The sequence below is a fragment of the Culex pipiens genome, chromosome 3 (genome assembly GCF_016801865.2).
Source record: "Culex pipiens pallens isolate TS chromosome 3, TS_CPP_V2, whole genome shotgun sequence".
NCBI classification, from domain to species: domain Eukaryota; kingdom Metazoa; phylum Arthropoda; class Insecta; order Diptera; family Culicidae; genus Culex; species Culex pipiens.
Genome location: NC_068939.1, coordinates 141,963,128 through 141,982,492, shown reverse-complemented (window position 1 = coordinate 141,982,492; position 19,365 = coordinate 141,963,128). Strand labels below are relative to the sequence as shown.

General features: G+C 36.7%; 1 protein-coding gene across 1 annotated transcript; it reads right to left on the bottom strand.

Annotated features, from left to right (window-relative positions):
- Window positions 1–1,430: 1,430 nt before the first annotated feature.
- On the bottom strand, window positions 1,431–2,357 carry LOC120423377 (uncharacterized). Its single transcript, XM_039587161.2, has 2 exons — window positions 2,198–2,357; window positions 1,431–2,138 (listed from the first exon to the last, which is right to left on the bottom strand). Exons 1-2 carry the CDS (start codon window positions 2,220–2,222, stop codon window positions 1,504–1,506), a joined length of 660 nt encoding a protein of 219 aa, XP_039443095.1. The 5' UTR covers window positions 2,223–2,357; the 3' UTR covers window positions 1,431–1,503.
- Window positions 2,358–19,365: the final 17,008 nt, after the last annotated feature.

Genomic DNA, 19,365 nt, shown 5'->3' with positions numbered 1-19,365 from the left:
AAAAATGACTAGACAACATTTTTTCGATGAATCAACTATGGTCCCCTTGGAACGAGCTGTCAAGTAGGAACTTTTCTGTCAAGAAGGACCGCGAGGTTAATTTTTCCAAATTGATTTAAAAATCAATTTTAAACTTTTTGTGGACGTACAAAGGGTCATTGGACTCAGAAAAATAAGCTTTATCGCGGTAAACAATAACATCAGCAATCTAAGCTTCATTTTAGGACCCAATTTTCATACAAAACAAATCTGGAGTTTTTTTTTTGAAAAGGACCAATAAACCAAATTTCCAGTTTTTGCTTTTTGGGTGTTTTTGAAACCGCCTTGAGTCAGGGGTATTGAAAAACATCCAAAAAGCAAAAAATGGAAATTTGGTTTAATGGTCCTTTTCAAAAAAAACTCCAGAAATCTTTTTCGCATGGAGCGTGGACAATCGCAAAATCGGCTTCGATGTGTGCTCATGATCTAAACGGTCTGCTTATTTAGAGACCGTTTGAGGTCTCATTAGATTCGTCTTGGGGTCCCATAATTCACTATTGAAAATTATGAAGTTGAGTAAAGTACTTCAAAAGTTATGCAAAAAAAATACAATTTTGACTGAAATCCGGAAGATTCTAAAAAAGGTGTTTTTGCAAGATAACCTCATGTTATACATTTTCAGAAAGGTATTGAAAAAAAAATCAAACCATCCACATTAACGACCCCCGGGTCTTTTGTGGTCTCTATTGCAAGTTTCTGCTCGAACCTAGGAGTCCGAAGGCTTGAATGGGGAGAGCACCCAAACCTCTTTTTACTCCAAGGAACCTTCCACCCCAGTATTTGAACTGACGACCTTTGGATTGCGAGTCCAACTGCCGCCAGCGATTCCACCGGAGTAGGCTTAGTTTGGTGTGTTGTTTGTACTTATGGCATGGAGACGACTCCTACACCTGGAATGACTTAACGGCCTAACAACCAACCAAGGCCGGGACCGACATTTTACTTCCTCATCCGATGGAAGGTTGCAGCAGATGGGAATCGAACCGAGGAATCGAAGAAAGGTATTGAAAAGACCTTAAATATTTCCAACTCGTCCAAAACATTGGAGAACTGAAGTGTTATTTATAAGTTTTTAGAGGCCGGAGAGGCGGTAGAGCCTTTTTTTTAACTTTAGTTCGAATTATGAACAACAAAATATAGCAAACTTGTATAATTTTAAAGATTTGATATAATTTAGGATCCATTTATCGATTTTACCTATTTGAATAATTTATTTTGCTTCACTTCCTACTGAGCTATTGATTACTCAATTTCGATTGAAAACGCGTTTAGCTGTAAATATTAATCGCCAAAATACTTAGATGCCAACATTATGTGACTGAAGGAATTGCATGCTGCTCCCCCTCATGCTCTCACCAATAGTAATTTATTCAAATTGAAACTCGTGCATATTATTTATGTCAACACGCTTTATTACCATAATCATAACTTGCTAAGCCGGTACTCATCCCGACCCGCACGCTCTCACTCAATGCCCAGCTTCTGCTTGATCAGGAACTGGGGCAGTCGCTTTCCCTTCCAGAAGCGCGGAATCGGCGTGTCCGTCGCCTGACGCAGCTTGTCCGCCACGTACGCCTCCGCCGAGAACCGTTCGGCGTCCTTAATCTGGGCGATCAGATCCGCCTGGAAGGCCTTCTCCTTGCGAAGTTCACGCCGTTGACGCACCTTGGCCCACTCGTACTTCATCTTCTTGCGCAGCTTCCTCAGCTTGTGCTTGCGCATCTTCCGGCGTCGGATCACGATCAACCGGGCGGCCTGGATTCCGCCGTCGTCGACCGTGTTGCTCTTGGGCAGGTCTATCACGGGAAGGGACCGCGGGAGGTCTCCGATCTCGGTGATCCGGGATTGGTTCGGATTCTCGATGATTCGACTAATCAGCGGCAGGTCGAGGATTTCTTTCCGTGGCAACAGCGGATTGATCCGGACTTGGCCGATGTCCAGTGAAATTTCACGTGGAAGAAACACTAGCCGGGATGTGCTGCCACTGGGTAATTCCGGTTTCGTTTGGCATGATGTTGCCTTCAGGGGTATCACCGTTGCCGCCCTGGAAGTCTCGTTGAGTGAAATGCTTGAGAAATTCCGAATCAGGCTCGAAATTGCTAAAATCAAGGGAAATTTAACTAAATATTCTTTAAAAAATAACGTTTCTGTATCTTACCCTGAACAGGTCGTCGGGCCAACATAGTAAAGTGCAGTCAGCACGAGAAATTCACACAAAAATCATCTAATTTCACTTAAAGTTTGTTCCGACCGCCGGTTATACAATAATGTTTTTCTTTGGACCAAAACAACTTCACTCCTCACGCGCGAGCCGAGCCGTGGCTGTACTGTCAGTGGGCCGAGGCGTGTTGAAAAAGTAATCGGAAGGCACATTGGAGTGGTGAATAGTGGACACGTGGATGGCCAAACTCACCATGGCGATAGAGTGGTTCAATGGATTGAATTTATAAAATGAACGAAATTAGGCCGCTGCAAATATTATTCAATGTTTATGCTGAAATGTTGAAAGAATGCTAGTAATATCATTTTTTCATTTAATTTTTAATTGTTTTGCCTTTTGGTTCGTTTTTGTCGAGTTTTAAGGTGAAACCGTTGAACATTTTTGTAGAAAATTAATCATCACTATAAAATATTGTATATTAAATTCAATTTAACGAGTTTCAGCACCAAAAGGAATCAGCATGTGTCGGTTGTTGCCTTCTTGAAGCCACTGAAGGAATTTTTGATCTAAATTAATTGTACTTCAAAAATTATATAATTTTGTGGCACAGTCATTGACGTCCTAGTTGGCAATCATTGATTAATGACGATTTCCATAACTTACCAAGGAATGGGATAATCATTACCAAAAGGAATCAGCATGTGTAGGACACTCTTCTAAACAACTTGTTAAAGGAATTTTGTCAAAATATTGAAAGCGACGCAAAATTTATATCTTTGAAGGAAAAATCATGACAATGATGGAAGTCTTCACGTTAAACTAAATTATAATACACTCAAACCCCGATGGTTTGCCACCAACTATTGTCAAACGAACGGTTTCACTTCTAAGTTTGACATCCCTTTTACACGGAATTCACACACACTACCAAACGTTTGTTTTGGTGGTGTGCGTGAGCGCCGTGTAAAAACTGACAGTTCGTCACTTTTTAGTTTGACTTTGACCAACCAAAAAAGTGTCAAACGAAAAAGTGACCAACCACCGGTGGTTGAGTGTAGTTGTTATATCCATACAACTATGTTGTAATTTTTGTTAAGTCCAGCATAATGTTTTCAAACTATTTGAAGCAGCTTAATAGCTATTGATTCTATGTTATGGTAAAAAACACGAGGTGGGCAAAACCGCTCTTTTAAGGAGCCACTTATTTTCGCTCGCTCATTAAAATGAGCAGCGCTTTTGAATGGTTCTTTTGCCCTTTTTGCCTTCCTCACCTTACTGAGGAAAGGCTATAAAATCACTCGAAAAATGAACTTCTTAATTCGACTTCGTAGACCTACCTTCACGTATACCTATCGACTCAGAATCAAATTCTGAGCAAATGTCTGTGCGTGTGTATGTCTGTAAGTCCGTGCACCGAAAAAAATGCACTCGATTATCTCCGGACTGGCTGAACCGATTTGGGCCGTTCTGGTCTCATTCGATCCGTCTTAGGATCCCACAAGACCTATATTAACTATTATGAAGTTTTGTTAAGTATTTCAAAAGTTATGCTAAAAAACGATTCTGGCTAAAGTTTGAAAGATTGTAAAAAGGGTGAATTTTGTAAGAAAACCCGTCTGATCATACATTTTTAGAAAGGTATTTGAATAACCTTTCTAATGAGCCCAAAAGATTGAAGATCTGATAACCCTATCAAAAGTTATGAGCACTTTAGTGTCATTTGTACACATTTTAGAGGCCGGATCTCAAATATGTTGATGAAAAAGTTGTCCGGATCTATAATGCGACCAATCGTTGGATAGGTAATCAAAAGACCTTTCCAACAAGCCCAAAAGATTGAAGATCTGATAACCCTATCAAAAGTTATGAGCATCTACGAGTCATTTGTACACATTACGTCCAATGATTTTTGGGAATCTAGACCCCATACTCCATGTAAATATCTGGAGTTTTTTTTGAAAAGGTCCTATAAACCAAATTTTCAATTTTTGCTTTTTGGGTGTTTTTGAATACCCCTGACTCAAGGCGGCTCTAAAAACACCCAAAAAGCAAAAATTGAAAATTTGGTTTATAGGACCTTTTAAAAAAACTCCAGATATGTTGTAAGAAGTAAAATTTAGATAAAATTTGTAGGTTTGACATTCTTACTACAGAAACAAATATGTACATAATTGTGAGGAAGGCACCAACCACCATCGGTGGATAAAGTAACGTTTAAAATTTAAAATGTCTATTAAACTTCCCATAATTGAAAATTCGGCTATTGTGCCAAACCAAGTATTTCGAGAAAAATGCGTTTTAATGTTTGTTACCAAATTTCCGTCAAGGCGATTTCCCTTGAGAGTGGCAAAACTTGAAATGAAAAAAATTGCCTGAAAATCTTGGCAGTCTCTATTTTAAAAATTTCCGATTAAATCGTTCGAATAACTGGGGAGTGCACTCCAACTTAAATTTATGAATTTGGAGAAAATTGCTATTAATTTTACAAAACTGCGTCGATTTCTGCTCAAATTAATAAAACGGTTATATTTTATTTTCTGAAAATATTCTGCGAACTCTATTCTACAATTTATTATGATATATAATGTTTATAAATCCAAATGCTTTTTCGGGTGAAATGATTTCAATTTTTCTTGTGATTTAGGTGTTAATGATGGTATAGCAATTAAAAACTAAAACTATGTGAAATACGTAAACATAAACGCCTTTAAGATGAATCGTGTTAAAACACAGTTTGGGAAAACAAAAATGACTGCATACTCATTTTGACATAAAAAATAGAGGATACTATTAAAAGCACGGCCAAAATGTATACCATAAATATATATTTTAAAATGCATTGATAAAATTATATGGAAATACTAAAATCACTAAACTCACGATTTCTTGAACAAAGGTTTTTTTTAAAATAATTTTTCAAGATAAAAAAATATCATTAAATATTAAAATGCATATAAATTTTAAAACATTGTTGATTAAGTCCTAGCCAATAAAAACATGGTTATTCTAAAAAAAAAACCAAGGAAAAAGGGGAAAACAGATTTCACGTAGAATAATATTATTCAGCATGATTGTACTTTTGCACAATTCATAAACATTTCGTGATACCAAAATGCATATCTGTGATTTAAACCAAGTTTTTCAACATGCTCCCGTTTTAAGAAACGCAATAAATCATTTCAAAAACGTTTGCAAAGCTATGCCAATCCTACTTAGGTAGAGGTACACACATTCTCTCGCACGGAGAGAAGTCGTAAACAAAAAAAAAAACATCTTGCAAGCTGTAATGTTCCGTCGCACCTCGTGGCGTATGTTTATGCGAGAAGAAACATTTCCTTCAACAGGTTGAACTCATCTGTCTTTCGCGATTGTAGCAAAACTTGAGTTTGGTAATGCGCATGCTCGTAACCATGAAAGCACTTGTGAGCGGTTCCGGCTGTCTCTCTAACCGTTCAGGTTCAAAGTTGCAAACGTACTATTGAAGTGTTGCTGGCGATTGTTGTGGATTCAACTAAACATGTTTCAAATCGAATCAAATTATTCGCTCTACAGCATTGCCTTGGCGTTCTCGATTGCGAGATTCCTACTCGAAACTAGGTGTTCGGAGGCTTGATTGTTGAGGCAATTTCAAAACCTCTTTTTACACCTAAGCTTCCATCCACCCTGGGATTCGAACTGACGACCTTTGGATTGTGAGTCCAACTGCCTACCAGCGACTCCACCGAGGCAGGACCTATAGGGAGACGATTCCTACACCTGGATTGAGCTAAAGACCTAATCTCTTGGTTAAACCGGGGCCAACATGTACTTCCCCGTCCGACGGAAGGCGTGATCAGACAACATTTTTAAAAGTTCATGTGTTGCCTCTATACGAAACCATGCAATTTAACTGTTCAAAAAAAAGAAAAATTCAAATTTTATTGAATTGCTCATCAACACATTGTACTCCTTTACTTGATGCAAAAATAAGCCATCATATAATTTCAAAATACCTAAGATTTTGTTTCAATTTCAGGATTTAATCTATTTTAAATTTTTAATTCAAAATTGCAATATTAAAAACAAAATCTTGGTTTTAAAGTTAAAAATCTGTTTTATTTGTCCGATAATTCCGAAGAAAAATATATATAAAAAATCGCCAGTGCGCTTTCTGAAGATACAAAATTTCAATATCGGACTTCGTCATGCACACGAGATATGCCTTGGGAGTCTTCACCCCAAATTTCAGCCCATTTAGTCTATCTCATCTCGAGATATCCCCTCAAACAAAATTGTGGTGGCAGAAAACAATTGAAAAAAAGTCGTTATAAGTCCCTCTTCCTTCTCCCCTACAAAATAATTCCAAAAAAAACAGGGAGGGGGGGAGGGGGGGGGGGGCAAAAAACATATTCTAAAAGTTGACATTTTGAAGGAATTGTCCACTCAATTGTTTGAAATTCAAATTATTGATTAAATTTGTTGGCCTCGTAGTTTGCACGATTTCTAATTAAATGACGAAACAACAAATGTTTCGTATGTTTTGAGGCGTTGTGCTAAAAAAATGCTTTAAAGTGATCTGGGAATTTGTAACTCAAGTTGGTGGAGAAATATTGCTAAATTGCATTTTACGGAACAGGCAATCACGCACTCTCTTTGAACTGGAAATAAAAAAAAAGCGAAACAAATATTTTTTACATGATTCGATCATCTTAAGTGCTTTACATTTAAAACCTTTAGATAATCGCACTTCGGATTACGAGCCGTTTTCATTAAATATGATTTTAAGTCGTAGAAAATCAATCAGTAAACTTTTTTTCATTTTCTACTTCTCTAATATTTTCTAATACCCCTGACTCCAAGCGGTTTCAAAAACACTCAAAAAGCGAAATCCGAAAAAAAACATGTTTATTGGACCTATTTTAGAAACAAAAATCGATTTGCACTTTAAACGTGAATATATTCTTTCGTGTTTCTCAAATTCATGAACCCAATTCACGATTCCGGGATTTGACTTCTTTCCGTATATTTCGACGTAGTCGTGCTATCTTGTCCTACGTCGCTTTTTGACGTTCCGACGCGTTTTGATGTTTGCCCAATGTAAACAATAACAAACACGTTTTGTTTGGTTGACCATTCTGTGCATTGTCCTGAAGTTTGGTTGCAAATGGTTGCTGGAAACCAGAGTTAAAATTGAAAATGTTTACGGTAGTCGAGCTCGTACTTGTGTCAAACGTGTTCTGACCTAAAATCCCTTTGGCCAATTGTCGCACGTACATCAATTTTCAGGCTGTGTCAAGATAGCACGACAAGATTGAAACTTCTTTCATATGAAAAGTGACAACAATGCACAGAGTTTTAGAGTTTTATCAAAATGACGTTCTTAACTCAATTTGGCCGAAAATACACGTACGAAAAGTTAGCACGACAGTGACGATTTGTTTATTTCGCAAAAAAATATCACCTATCAAAGTTACCCACGGTTCATGGTTATTAATCAAAAAATAAATAATAATATTACAGGGTGGCCACCTCGGGAAAAAAAACCGGGAAAACCGGGAAAAACCCGGGATTTTTATCCACCGGGAGAAAACCGGAAAAAAACTCGGGAATTCGACTGACAAACCGGGAAAATATTTTAAGTTTATTTAAATTTTGACAAAAGCCTCTCTTTAAGAGTAGTGCGGTGCCTGTGTGGACGCTCAGTCCTGTTTTTTCGTGCTATTTTCCGTCTCTTTTGTGTCGCTGTTCGAGTGCATGGGGTGATTGGTCATTATAATTAAATAATGGCATCAGTAGTGCGGTGCCTGTGTGGACGCTCAGTCCTGTTTTTTCGTGCTATTTTCCGTCTCTTTTGTGTCGCTGTTCGAGTGCATGGGGTGATTGGTCATTATAATTAAATAATGGCATCAGTAGTGCGGTGCCTGTGTGGACGCTCAGTCCTGTTTTTTCGTGTTATTTTCCGTCTCTTTTGTGTTCGAGTGCAAGGGGGGTATTGGTCAGTATAATTAAATAATGGCATCAGTAGTGCGGTGCCTGTGTGGACGCTCAGTCCTGTTTTTTCGTGCTATTTTCCGTCTCTTTTGTGTCGCTGTTCGAGTGCATGGGGTGATTGGTCATTATAATTAAATAATGGCATCAGTAGTGCGGTGCCTGTGTGGACGCGCAGTCCTGTTTTTTTCGTTTTTTTTTCGTCTCTTTTGTGTCGCTATTTGTGTACATGGGGTGATTGGATTTCTTCTTCTTCTTTTTTATTTATTTTTTGTTCGCGCGTTCGTTGGCCGATGAATTTTATTTTTGTTCTCTTCATATAGTTTTCGATAGAAACGATCCGATTTTTGTTTTTTTGAGACAAGCAAGTCGTATTGCTGTATTAAGTCCTTTCCATATCATCGAGGATCGGAAGGCACGTCGACGGATATGTTTTAAGGCTTATGATATAAAATAATTTTTATGAATGAAGCCCTTCCTACATCACCGTTGATCGGAAGGCACGCCGACGGAGAATTTCTGGAGAATCGCGGTCGAATTAATACTATATTTAAATCCCTAGATAGGTATCTTTCCGCAGCCGGCTGCCTAAGATTTTTAAAATTTCAACCGATAAACAAATTGCTCATGGTCGCATCACCTACCACAGTGAATCCTGACCTCATACCCATCTTACTAACCCCTCAAAACTCATGTGATACTTTGTCGGAGACGCAGTCGATTTGGCGGTCCCATCACTCAAGTATCGGCTAACATTCCCATCCACTTCCCCGTGTCTTACCACTGGTCGTGGCCGGCGTCGGTATTGATCAGCACGATAGGGACCTTTGAAAATTGCGAAGGGGTGATGATTGGTTCCTACTTTTCATCTGTGGTCCACGGAGCAATGTTTGGGGGTCCTGGTCAATAACGAAGTAGCAGCTACGGGTAGACACCAATGCTATGCTATGCTATGCTATTTTGACAAAAGCCTCTCTTTAATGTATTCAATATGTTCTTTTCTCAAATAGAATATTATTCCTGTTATTCTAAATGAAGAATTCGTGAAAACTAGCATTTTTTTTTTCCTCTACACTAACGGTTCTTGACCTGGGGTACATGTACCCCTGTGGGTACAACGAGCGGTCTCAGGGGGTCCAGAAAAAAACCCCACAAGCGAAATATTTAAGAGAAAAAAAGTTCAAGATGGTATGTCAGAGACATAACCGAAAGACATAGGACCAAACAATTTGAATGTGTTTTTGGATTGCTAGTGAAATCTGAAATAAGATTATTTTATTTTGTTTCATAGATTTGTCGGCAAAATTGTCATAAATGTTCTCCCAAGGTGAACCTTCTATGAGGGCATCGGCAACTCCAGGTTGTGGCCACTACGGTCGAAATGTCAATTTTCATGTTCAGTATCAAAAACCATGAATTTTGATATCCATAATGCCACAACTCGTATGGTTGTGTTAAAGACCCTCCGGGCCCCGGGGAAACCTGCTTTGAGATCACCGGTCACTCAAGGTTGTGGCCACTACTGTCGGAATGTCAATTTTCATGTACAGTATTAAAAACCATGAATTTTGATACCAATATGCCTCAACTCGTATGGTTCTGTAAAAAGTCCTCCGGGCCCCGGAGGAACCTGCTTTAAGGGCACCGGCCACTCCAGGTTGTGGCCACTACTGTCGAAATGGCCATTATGTTCAGTATCAAAAACCATGAATTTTGATACCCATATTGCCACAATTCGTATGTTTCTGTAAATGTCCCCCCAGGCCCCGGGGGACCCTTCTTTGAAGGCACCGGCCACTCCAGGTTGTGGCCACTACTGTCGAAATGGCCATTGTTATGTTCAGTATAAAAAACCATGAATTTTGATACCCATATTGCCACAACTCGTATGGTTCTGTAAAAGTTCCCCCGGGCCCCGGGGGAACCTTCTTTGAGGGTACCGGCCACTCCAGGTTGTGGCCAATACTGTCGAAATGGCCATTGTTATGTTCAGTATAAAAAACCATTAATTTTGATACCCATATTGCCACAATTAGTATGGTTCTGTAAATGTCCCACCAAGCCCCGGGGGAACCTTCTTTGAAGGCACCGGCCACTCCAGGTTGTGGCCACTACTGTCGAAATGGCCATTATTATGTTCAGTATAAAAATCCATGAATTTTGATACCCATATTGCCACAACTCGTATGTTTCTGTAAATGTCCCCCCAAGCCCCGGGGGAACCTTCTATGAGGCCACCGGCCACTCCTGGTTTTGGCCACCACTGTCGAATTGGCCATTTTTCATGAGAACCGCCGCATCATAGCGACTTCCACGCAGTCCGCTTCGCTCGAATTTCCTCCTTCTGCTGCCGGTGGTTCTTCCTTCTGGTTGCTGGTCCTCTTCTTCTACTGGCCGCTGCTGCTGCTGCTCCGCGCCGGCCCGACGTGCACAGTTCGAGTGCTCGTTCCAAAGTGACTTGCTTTTGCGAAATTTTCTGCTTAAATAGCGGCACAGCCGGAGAACGGCACAAAAGGGGCGCGGTCTCGAATGCATACGCTCGCTCTGATTGGTCATCTGTCCGATTTGTGCTGAAAAATTACTCATTTTGATTGCATGTTTTAAGTGCTTTAACTATGTTTAGTCAGACTATCTATGTAGTTAAATAATAGCTGAAGTCTTCCTCTTTCGATTGGTGGTCCAACCATCTGGATTGATTCACAGGGAAAAAAGATATAAGCGTTCAAAATGTCCCCTTTTTTAACGCTTAAAAGTGACGCTTTGGATCGAATTTCTGAACTGGCCCCCCAATATAGTAAGTAAAGACATAGTCCTATGTCAAAAAAAAATAAATTGATTTGAAGCAAAAGCTAACAACCATATTTAAGGTGCAGTGAATTACGGGCGAATTATTTTTGACCAATCAAAAAATGTTTAAAAAATATTTGAATGATAAACCTTTAATTTGCATTCGTTAAGAAATTTTAAGAATTTAAAATAAAGTGCGCCGTTTTAGAGTTTTTTCTTTTTGTTTTTTATACGAATATTTGATTCAAATTTGTAAATTGTGCCAACTACCATTTAAATTAAAACATTCAAAATATTTATAAAAATAATCATTTTTTTTCATAATTTGGATATTGTTAATTCGACCTTTCTTTGCTAAAATATTAGTTTTGCATAAAATTTAAGTCAGGATTTTTTTTTAATTTCATGATCAAGATTTATCCTTCAAAGAAAGCAGTAAACAATTTTCTCAACCATTCGATTTTTTAAAGATAAAATTGAATGATTTGTTATTGAAAATAGCTACAAATCCAAAAAATACTATTAAATAGCATGTTTAAATCTGAAATCAAAACAGTTTTTGAAAATCTTTCAAATGTATATTTTGAGCAGTTAAAAAAATCTCTGTTCCAAAAACATTTCGTTGGTCATCATAAATTTATACAAAATTTTTTTTTTTTAATATAGAAGAAAAAATAATAGAAAAAATAAAAAAAAGTCAATAAAAATTTAATTTACAGAAAGAATCTATATATTGGCATTTTCAGCAGATAGTTTAAGAAATACAGAAAAACATTTTATTTTGAAGCTTTACTAAGAAAACTGATTTGAAGAAATGTACATAATGTATGTCATCGGGTTATCGGGTCATCGGGTAATTAAAATACGCAACTTTTGGTACCCAGACATGTATAGGTCATCGCTGAAATTTCAAAGTTATCGCAGTATTAGTGAAAAAAGTTGATTTTTTGCTGATTTCGTCATTTTCCGGTTTTTGCGCGTGGCGCGTCGAAAAACACGGATTTTATTTTCAAAAAATCATATCTCGGAATCCTGTTAATGAACTCCTCCCATTTTTTAGTATGTTAAGTAAAAATGTCCGGGGAATCCGATAAAAATATTTCCACTATTTCTTTGGTCCAGAGACCGTCAAAACGGCATTTTAAAGTTTCATACGCAATTTTCATATGTTAGGCTAGATTTTCCAAACTTTTTACTATTTTTCATTGAAAGGCCAACTTATCACCTTTCATTTGCGTGTAAGATAGTTGAAATCGGTTGAAATGTCGAGGAGCTATGATTTTTCGAAAAAAGTGGTTTTTGCGAAAATCGACGAAAATTGCCATTTTTCAGACCACCCTAACACGACATAGGTCACCCTAATGGCCAAACAAAAAAATACGGGTCTAATTATTTCGGCCAGGGAACCCCCAGAAAATTTTTGAACTCGATCCGATCACTTTTGTTTTTTTTCCATGCTGTTTTCGTGGGGAATTGCTGTATATATATATAAAAAAAAGAACAAGCCATAGCCTCAACATTTGAATGCAAAAAGTGTTTAAAAATGTATTTTACACTAGTTCAGTTGTTTTGCAATCATTAGTCTTCAAAAAATGTACGGAAAAAAACTTTTTGCGATATTAAAGACCGAAAATTAAAAAAAAAAATCAAAAGATTATTAAATCAACCCAAACATGCTTAAAAATGATTCCAAACGCAGGGGAATGTATTTTAAAGAGATTTCAGCTGATTGCACTCAATTTTCGATTGAAATTTAGATGTTCTATGAAAAAAAATTTTGCCCCCTGATTTTTCGGGGCAACTTTGAAGGGAGGGACAAAAACTTTAAATAAAATTTGTACCAGCCTTATGTGTTGAAAAAATCGCAACTCGATCATTTTTTATGATTTTTTACCATTTTGTGTTTTGGGGTTTTCAGACAGTTTTTCTAAATTAAAATTATTTTCGAAAATTTATCCCATCAATCAACTTACCGAAGATACTTAATCGATAAAAAAAAGTGTCAAGATACCGATTTTTTTTACATTTGTATGGAACTTTCCTGCACTGCTGCCAAAGTGTATACATTTTTGTTTGGACTAATGATTCAAAAAGACTTTTTTGGTTAAAAAAAAAAGTACTCACCAAAAAATAATAATTATTTCACAGAAATTGATCATTTTTGGAAGAATCGTTCTTCTTGAATACACAAAACCTTTTTTCAAAGAAACTTTACGAGCATTTATATAAATGTTGATAACAATGTATTTTTGCAAATCTTTTCTACTAAATTAATAAATTGTAAATGCCATTTCCTGCTTTCTAATAATAATTTATGTTATTCTAAAAAATAAAAAAGATTTTTTTTTATTTTTAGTTTGTAAAATCTATAGAACATGATGATGAAAAATCCCAATCATTAGAAAAATTAGAGATTTGGATTGGAAACAGATAAAAACGGCTTCGTTTTCAACTTACTTACTTTGTACTCAAGATATTTGAAAGCTTTCTTGAGGAACTCAAACTTTGAACCAAATGTATGCGTTCCAAAAGTATGTTGATACCAACGTTAGCCTAAAAAAAACATTGTAATTTGGTTTAAAAACATTCCGGAAAATTCCTTCTGGTCTCGGGAAAAAACCGGGAAATTGAAAATCGAAATCTGGTGGCCTTTATTATTTTTTTGTTATTCATATTGTAGGTAATTAGTTTTTTGTTTCTTCAAAAAAATCCATCTCTCCCCTACACTCATTATGTTTGCACTACTTAACTCTCTCTTTCTCCTGCTCCACACTCTTCAATTTCGCGCTCACTCTCTCCCCACAACGCAAAGTTATCAAAGTGTGTGACCACAGTTCCCACACACAGACACACCGTGCCCGATTTCATTCTAGTGAAAAATCTCTGGAGAAAGACAGCTCAGTTCGTGTTTGGCCGTTCACAGCTCGAGTCGATGGTTTTCGTCGTTCGTTCTTTGTCAAAACTCGGGTAAGAGTGTAAGAAAAACTCGATTTTTACTGATTGTTCCGAGAAGTGGACGGGCGCGCGCGATTTTCTTTATGTTTTTTTTTGTTTTAGTTTTAGTGCCATTTTTTTAACAGCGTTTGTGAGTGTGTGTTAATTTATGCCAAGTCAAGTGAAAGCCTGCGGCGCACTATCACTAAGGACACTTTCATCGTTTGGGAGGCAGTTCCACCGGGAAAACGTTTTCCTTTTTCTTCTCGTGAGGGGTAAGGGGTGTGTGCCGGGACAAGGTCGGAACATGTCTTTTTCACCTGGTGGGGGGTGAAGTGTGGGGGAGAACATAATTTACATTTTACCGTGAAATAGACAAACACACACGAACAAATAGGTTTGATGAGCTGTTGGAAAAATTGTGTTTTGTTTGTTGGGTTATTTTCCTTTGTGTTTATTTTTTTCTCGATTCAGTGTGTCGATTGTGTGTGTCGTGAAAATTTATTCATGTCATCGTGGAAACTTGTGGAATGTCCCCAAACCACCGACTCCGACAGGGGGAAGCTAGATTAATTTCGAACGAGAAAACACCATTTAGTCCAATTGATTGAGTCTCGTATTTTATTTTCGTTCAACGTATTTTAGTGAAAAGGCAAATTTTGTAAATTTCCACCGGCAAGGGGGGCGTTTGTGAAACATGAGACCGAAAATCGAACCCCCCAAACCCCTTGAAGACAAAAGAAAAGTGAAAATTTTGATGTAATACATGATATCTCGGCTCGGTTTTGTCACTTTGAGGGAACGTCAAAAGTGTGCGGGGTAGGTGCAAGTGTGTGTGTGTGTCGGAAAAGTCGGAAAAACGACGACGTCGCTACAGGAGCCACCGCTTCGTCCTGGCGACGACGATGGTTGTTTGTATGGGTTGGAGTTCGTTGAAGAGTGCTGTATTTGTATTCAGGTGGCGACGCGGAATTGAAGTCGTGTTCGTGGATTGAATTTTCCATGGTTTTGAGTTAGGATGTCCTCGAAATGTGTATTTTTTTTTGTAATGTTTACCTGTTTCATTGTTTTTTTTTTGTTTTTGTTTTTTTTTCAGGAGATTTAGTTATTTGATCCATAAATAGGTTATGCAAAACCATATGGTTTTTGATCTAAATTATTTGAGCATTTTTATAAGTTTCAAGCAATTCAAGAAAACGAAGATTGGTAAATGTTATTCCAAATGCAATTAGAAATGATTTCTTGTTTTCATTGAAATCTTTAAAAACATTAGAAAAATGTTATTTATTATATCTCATGTTGTTGATGGCTGTTGTAAACTCTTTGACAATAATATTTTTTAAAGTTTATTTCATGATTTTATTGATATGTTCTAAACTGTTAACAGGTTTATTGGTATTTCAAAGTTTTAACCTCCTCATGATAACTCTAACTACTAACTCTAACACAAACAAGTGATTAGTTTTGCATCGCCAAAAATTTACATGACCTCTGCCTGATCAAAAATTCGAGATCCATTTTTTGATATCTCGCAGGGTGACCACTCAAGGAAAATCGGTAAAGTCGAGCAAAAGGCGGGAATTCGTCAAAATCCTCATAAAATTGTGAAAAAGTAGGAAATTTGTGATACAAGCATACTTGTTCAAAAATTACTTTTTAGTTTAATTAATAATTTGTTATATTTTGTACAATTTAAAGTTCAATTGCGAATATTTTAAAATGTTTTAGTTCCTCCACTGTAGCCGAGGGGGGGGGGGGGGGGGGGGGCAAACATAGTTGAATGTCTAAGCTTTCAATTCATGCAAAAAGTTCATAGCTTTGTGAGAAATTGACAGAATTATGTGCGATACAAAAAAAGGGGATCAAGTCTCCCCACTCTCCCCTATGTTCATCGAAAATTTACTAAAATTCTATTTTTTTAATAAACCCGAACATACTAGGAGTGATTTTAAACGCAGAGCGATGCATTTTAAGCTGAATAAAGTTGATTGCACTTAAAAAATTCCGTAAAATTTTGAAATTTTTTGAAAAAATATGTTTTTGCCTCCTAACGTTTCAAGACGATTTCAAAGGAGAAAGGGGATTGGGTGACAAAAAGCTCTGGTTCAGGGGTTCAGGTTTTCATTATCATTATCATTATTGAAGTTTACAAAATTCAAAAGGAAACTAATTATACAGCAATTTCATTTGAAAAGAGCCTAAACCGAAAAAAAAGTTCTCCGATCGGGCTCAAAATTTGTATGGGGGTTCCTTGGCCAAAATAATTAGACCCATATTTTTTTGTTTGGCCATTAGGGTGACCTACATCGTGCTAGGGTGGTTCGAAAAATGGCACTTTTTATCTCCGCGCCATTTCATCCGATTTTAGCTGTCTTAGACGCCAAAGAAAGGTGATGAGTTTGGCTATTTGAGAAAAATAGTAAGAAGTTCCAAAAATCTAGCTTACCTATTGAAAAAGTCGTATGAAAACTTAAAATGGCGTTTTGACCGTGTCTGGACCAAAGAGCCTATGTCTGAAAATATTTTTATCGGATTACTCGAACAATTTCACATAACATATCAAAAAATTGGCGATGTCGAACCGTACGTTTCCAAGATATGATTTTTTGAAAATAAAAACTGAGTTTTTCGACACGCCGCACGTAAAAACAGGAAAATGACGAAATCGGCAAAAATTCAACTTTTTTCACTAAAACTGCGATAACTAAAAAAAATCACCGATGACCTATACATGTCTGGGTATCAAAATGTTCGTAATTGAAAGACGCAACTTTTGGTACCCAGACATGTATAGGTCATCGCTGAAATTTTTATGTTATCGCAGTTTTAGTGAAAAAAATGATTTTTTGCCGATTTCGTCATTTTCCTGTTTTTGCGCGCGGCGCGTCAAAAAACGTAGTTTTTTTTTTCAAAAAATCATATCTCGGAAACGTACGGTTCGACATCGCCAATTTTTGAAAATATTTGTGAAATTTTCCGAGGAATCCGATAAAAATATTTTCAGACATAGGCTCTTTGGTCCAGACACGGTCAAAACGCCATTTTAAGTTTTCATACGACTTTTTCAATAGTTAAGCTAGATTTTTGGAACTTCTTACTATTTTTTTCAAATAGCCAAACTCATCACCTTTCTTTTGCGTCTAAGACAGCTAAAATCGGATAAAATGGCGCGGAGATATGATTTTTCAAAAAAAAGTGGTTTTTGCGAAAAATGACAAAAATTGCCATTTTTCGAACCACCCTAGCACGATGTAGGTCACCCTAATGGCCAAACAAAAAAAAAATACGGGTCTAATTATTTTGGCCAAGGAACCCCCAGAAAAATTTTGAGCCCGATCGGAGAACTTTTTTTTCGGTTTAGGCTCTTTTCAAATGGAATTGCTGTATAAATATAAAATAATTTGTTTATAAATTCTCAAAATTTAAATGTTTGTTGAAATAATTAAAACTTAAAACATAATTAGAATACAATTTCAGACTTGATCATTTTTAACTTTTGCCATCAGGGAACAAAATATTTATGTTCGTAAACTTTATAAGCAAAACATGAAATTTTATAAATTTTTAAGATTTTTTTTACTTTTCAGCTTTTTGCCAATAGCTCGTTTAAAAAAATACTTTTTGCAATTCCGTCGTGAAACTACTCACTTTTCCTGTCATTCTTGAACGACGAAATAGCCTACTTTTCTGTACCAAAAATAACAGAATCGAATAGCAACACTTTTCAAAATAATTGCTGAAAAGTTCTACTTTTCAGCACTCAAATGTTGAACTTTTCAGCACTTGTTTCGAAAAGTAACACTTTTCTGTTTTTTTTTTAGATTTAAACGATTTATTGACAAAATACATGAAAATTTAACTTAAAATTTCACTCAGCGTGTTTTTTGGAATTGCAAAAAATGTTGTATGGAACTCGTTGCAAAACTTGATTTTTTCAGCACTCTTCGTATTTATCCAACTCTGTGAACCTCGTTGGATAAATGTACGACTCGTACTGAAAAAAACCTCTTGTAGCAACTTGTTGCATAACTACTATTAAAACATTGTTCGATTGGCGAGAAAGATTTTTTTCATGAACAGTTTTCGATTGACTATCAAGTTTTGGGTAAAAAATCCTTTTATTAGAGGTTCTAGAAAATACGGAAATTCGAAAGTAGGATTTGATTGGCCACCCTGTATCTCGTGACGACTGGGCGTTTTAACTGAAAAACGTTTCTTAATCCACCATTTGGTGGTTGGTGCCTTCCTCATATTTACAAAGTAATAATGAAAATAAGTTTATGAAAAAATATATACCTGATACAGACTTTTCCAGAAAACATGCAGACTCTCATTTGAAGCAATGTGGCAACCGGGCGTTTCGCATCTGGCGCGACTCTCGCACGTAAACAAAAAGACCCGGCCTTTTGAGGTTATGCAAAAAATCACCCTTTTTTGTAGATACAAATATCTTTTTCTTAGCATAACTTTTTGAATACTTTACTAAACAGAATAAATTTTAATAGGGTCTTATGGGACCCCAAAACGAATCGAATGATGCTGACCCGGCCAAAATCGGTTCAGCCAGTTCTGAGAAAATCGTGTGGAAAAAAAATTATGTCTACACACATCCCCACAGATGTGAAGGTATATCTAGAAGGTATATTTAAGAAGTTAAATTTTCGAGTGACAAATTCAATTTTCGAGTGGCAAAAAGCAAAGTCTGAATTTGAATTTCAGGATAAAAAGTATCGAAAATAGTTTACATGTTTTCTACAATATTTTTTTTGCTCCGGAAAATGTTTGAAGGAGGCGGGAAAACAAAAACATGAAATATATTTTGCTTAGGCATTGTATAACCACATATTTATCTGAAACCTTGACAACGTTTTTTTTTTTCAAAATTCTAAAGCAGCATCAACATATCCCAGAAGCTTTCTATTTCTGTTAACAGCCTTCTCATTGTTATCCACCGCAAACCAGTAAATGTTAACGATATATCGTGGAATTGGTTTGGGAAAATCTGAAAAAATGACTTTATATGGGTATAATTCAAAATGTATATTTTGATGCTGTTCTCTAAATCTGCTCTAATTGAAACTATCGCATTGTTATTCTACAATCCACCATGTTTGTTTGTAATAGCCCTCTTAGTCGCCTTTTATTCACCTCAGTTGACTGTGCCCAAAACCAAAACGTAAAACATCATGCGTCTCCATAAAATTTTAATAATGCGGATAATGCTTATTGTGTCTCCTTAAAAATGCGAATGAGTTACACCCTGTTGAAAAGCAATTTTGAAAGAAAACAACAAGTCTCACTCATGATAAAGAAGTATGTTGACTTAGTACAATTTAATGGAGGCGCATGATGTTTCAAGTTTTGCAAGAAATCACTCCTTTCGGGAAACCCTAGCACGCCCATCCTTTGTGGCTACTCCGACATACTCGGACGCACATACACTGACGCACACCACTCGCACAGTAGTATTAGTGCAA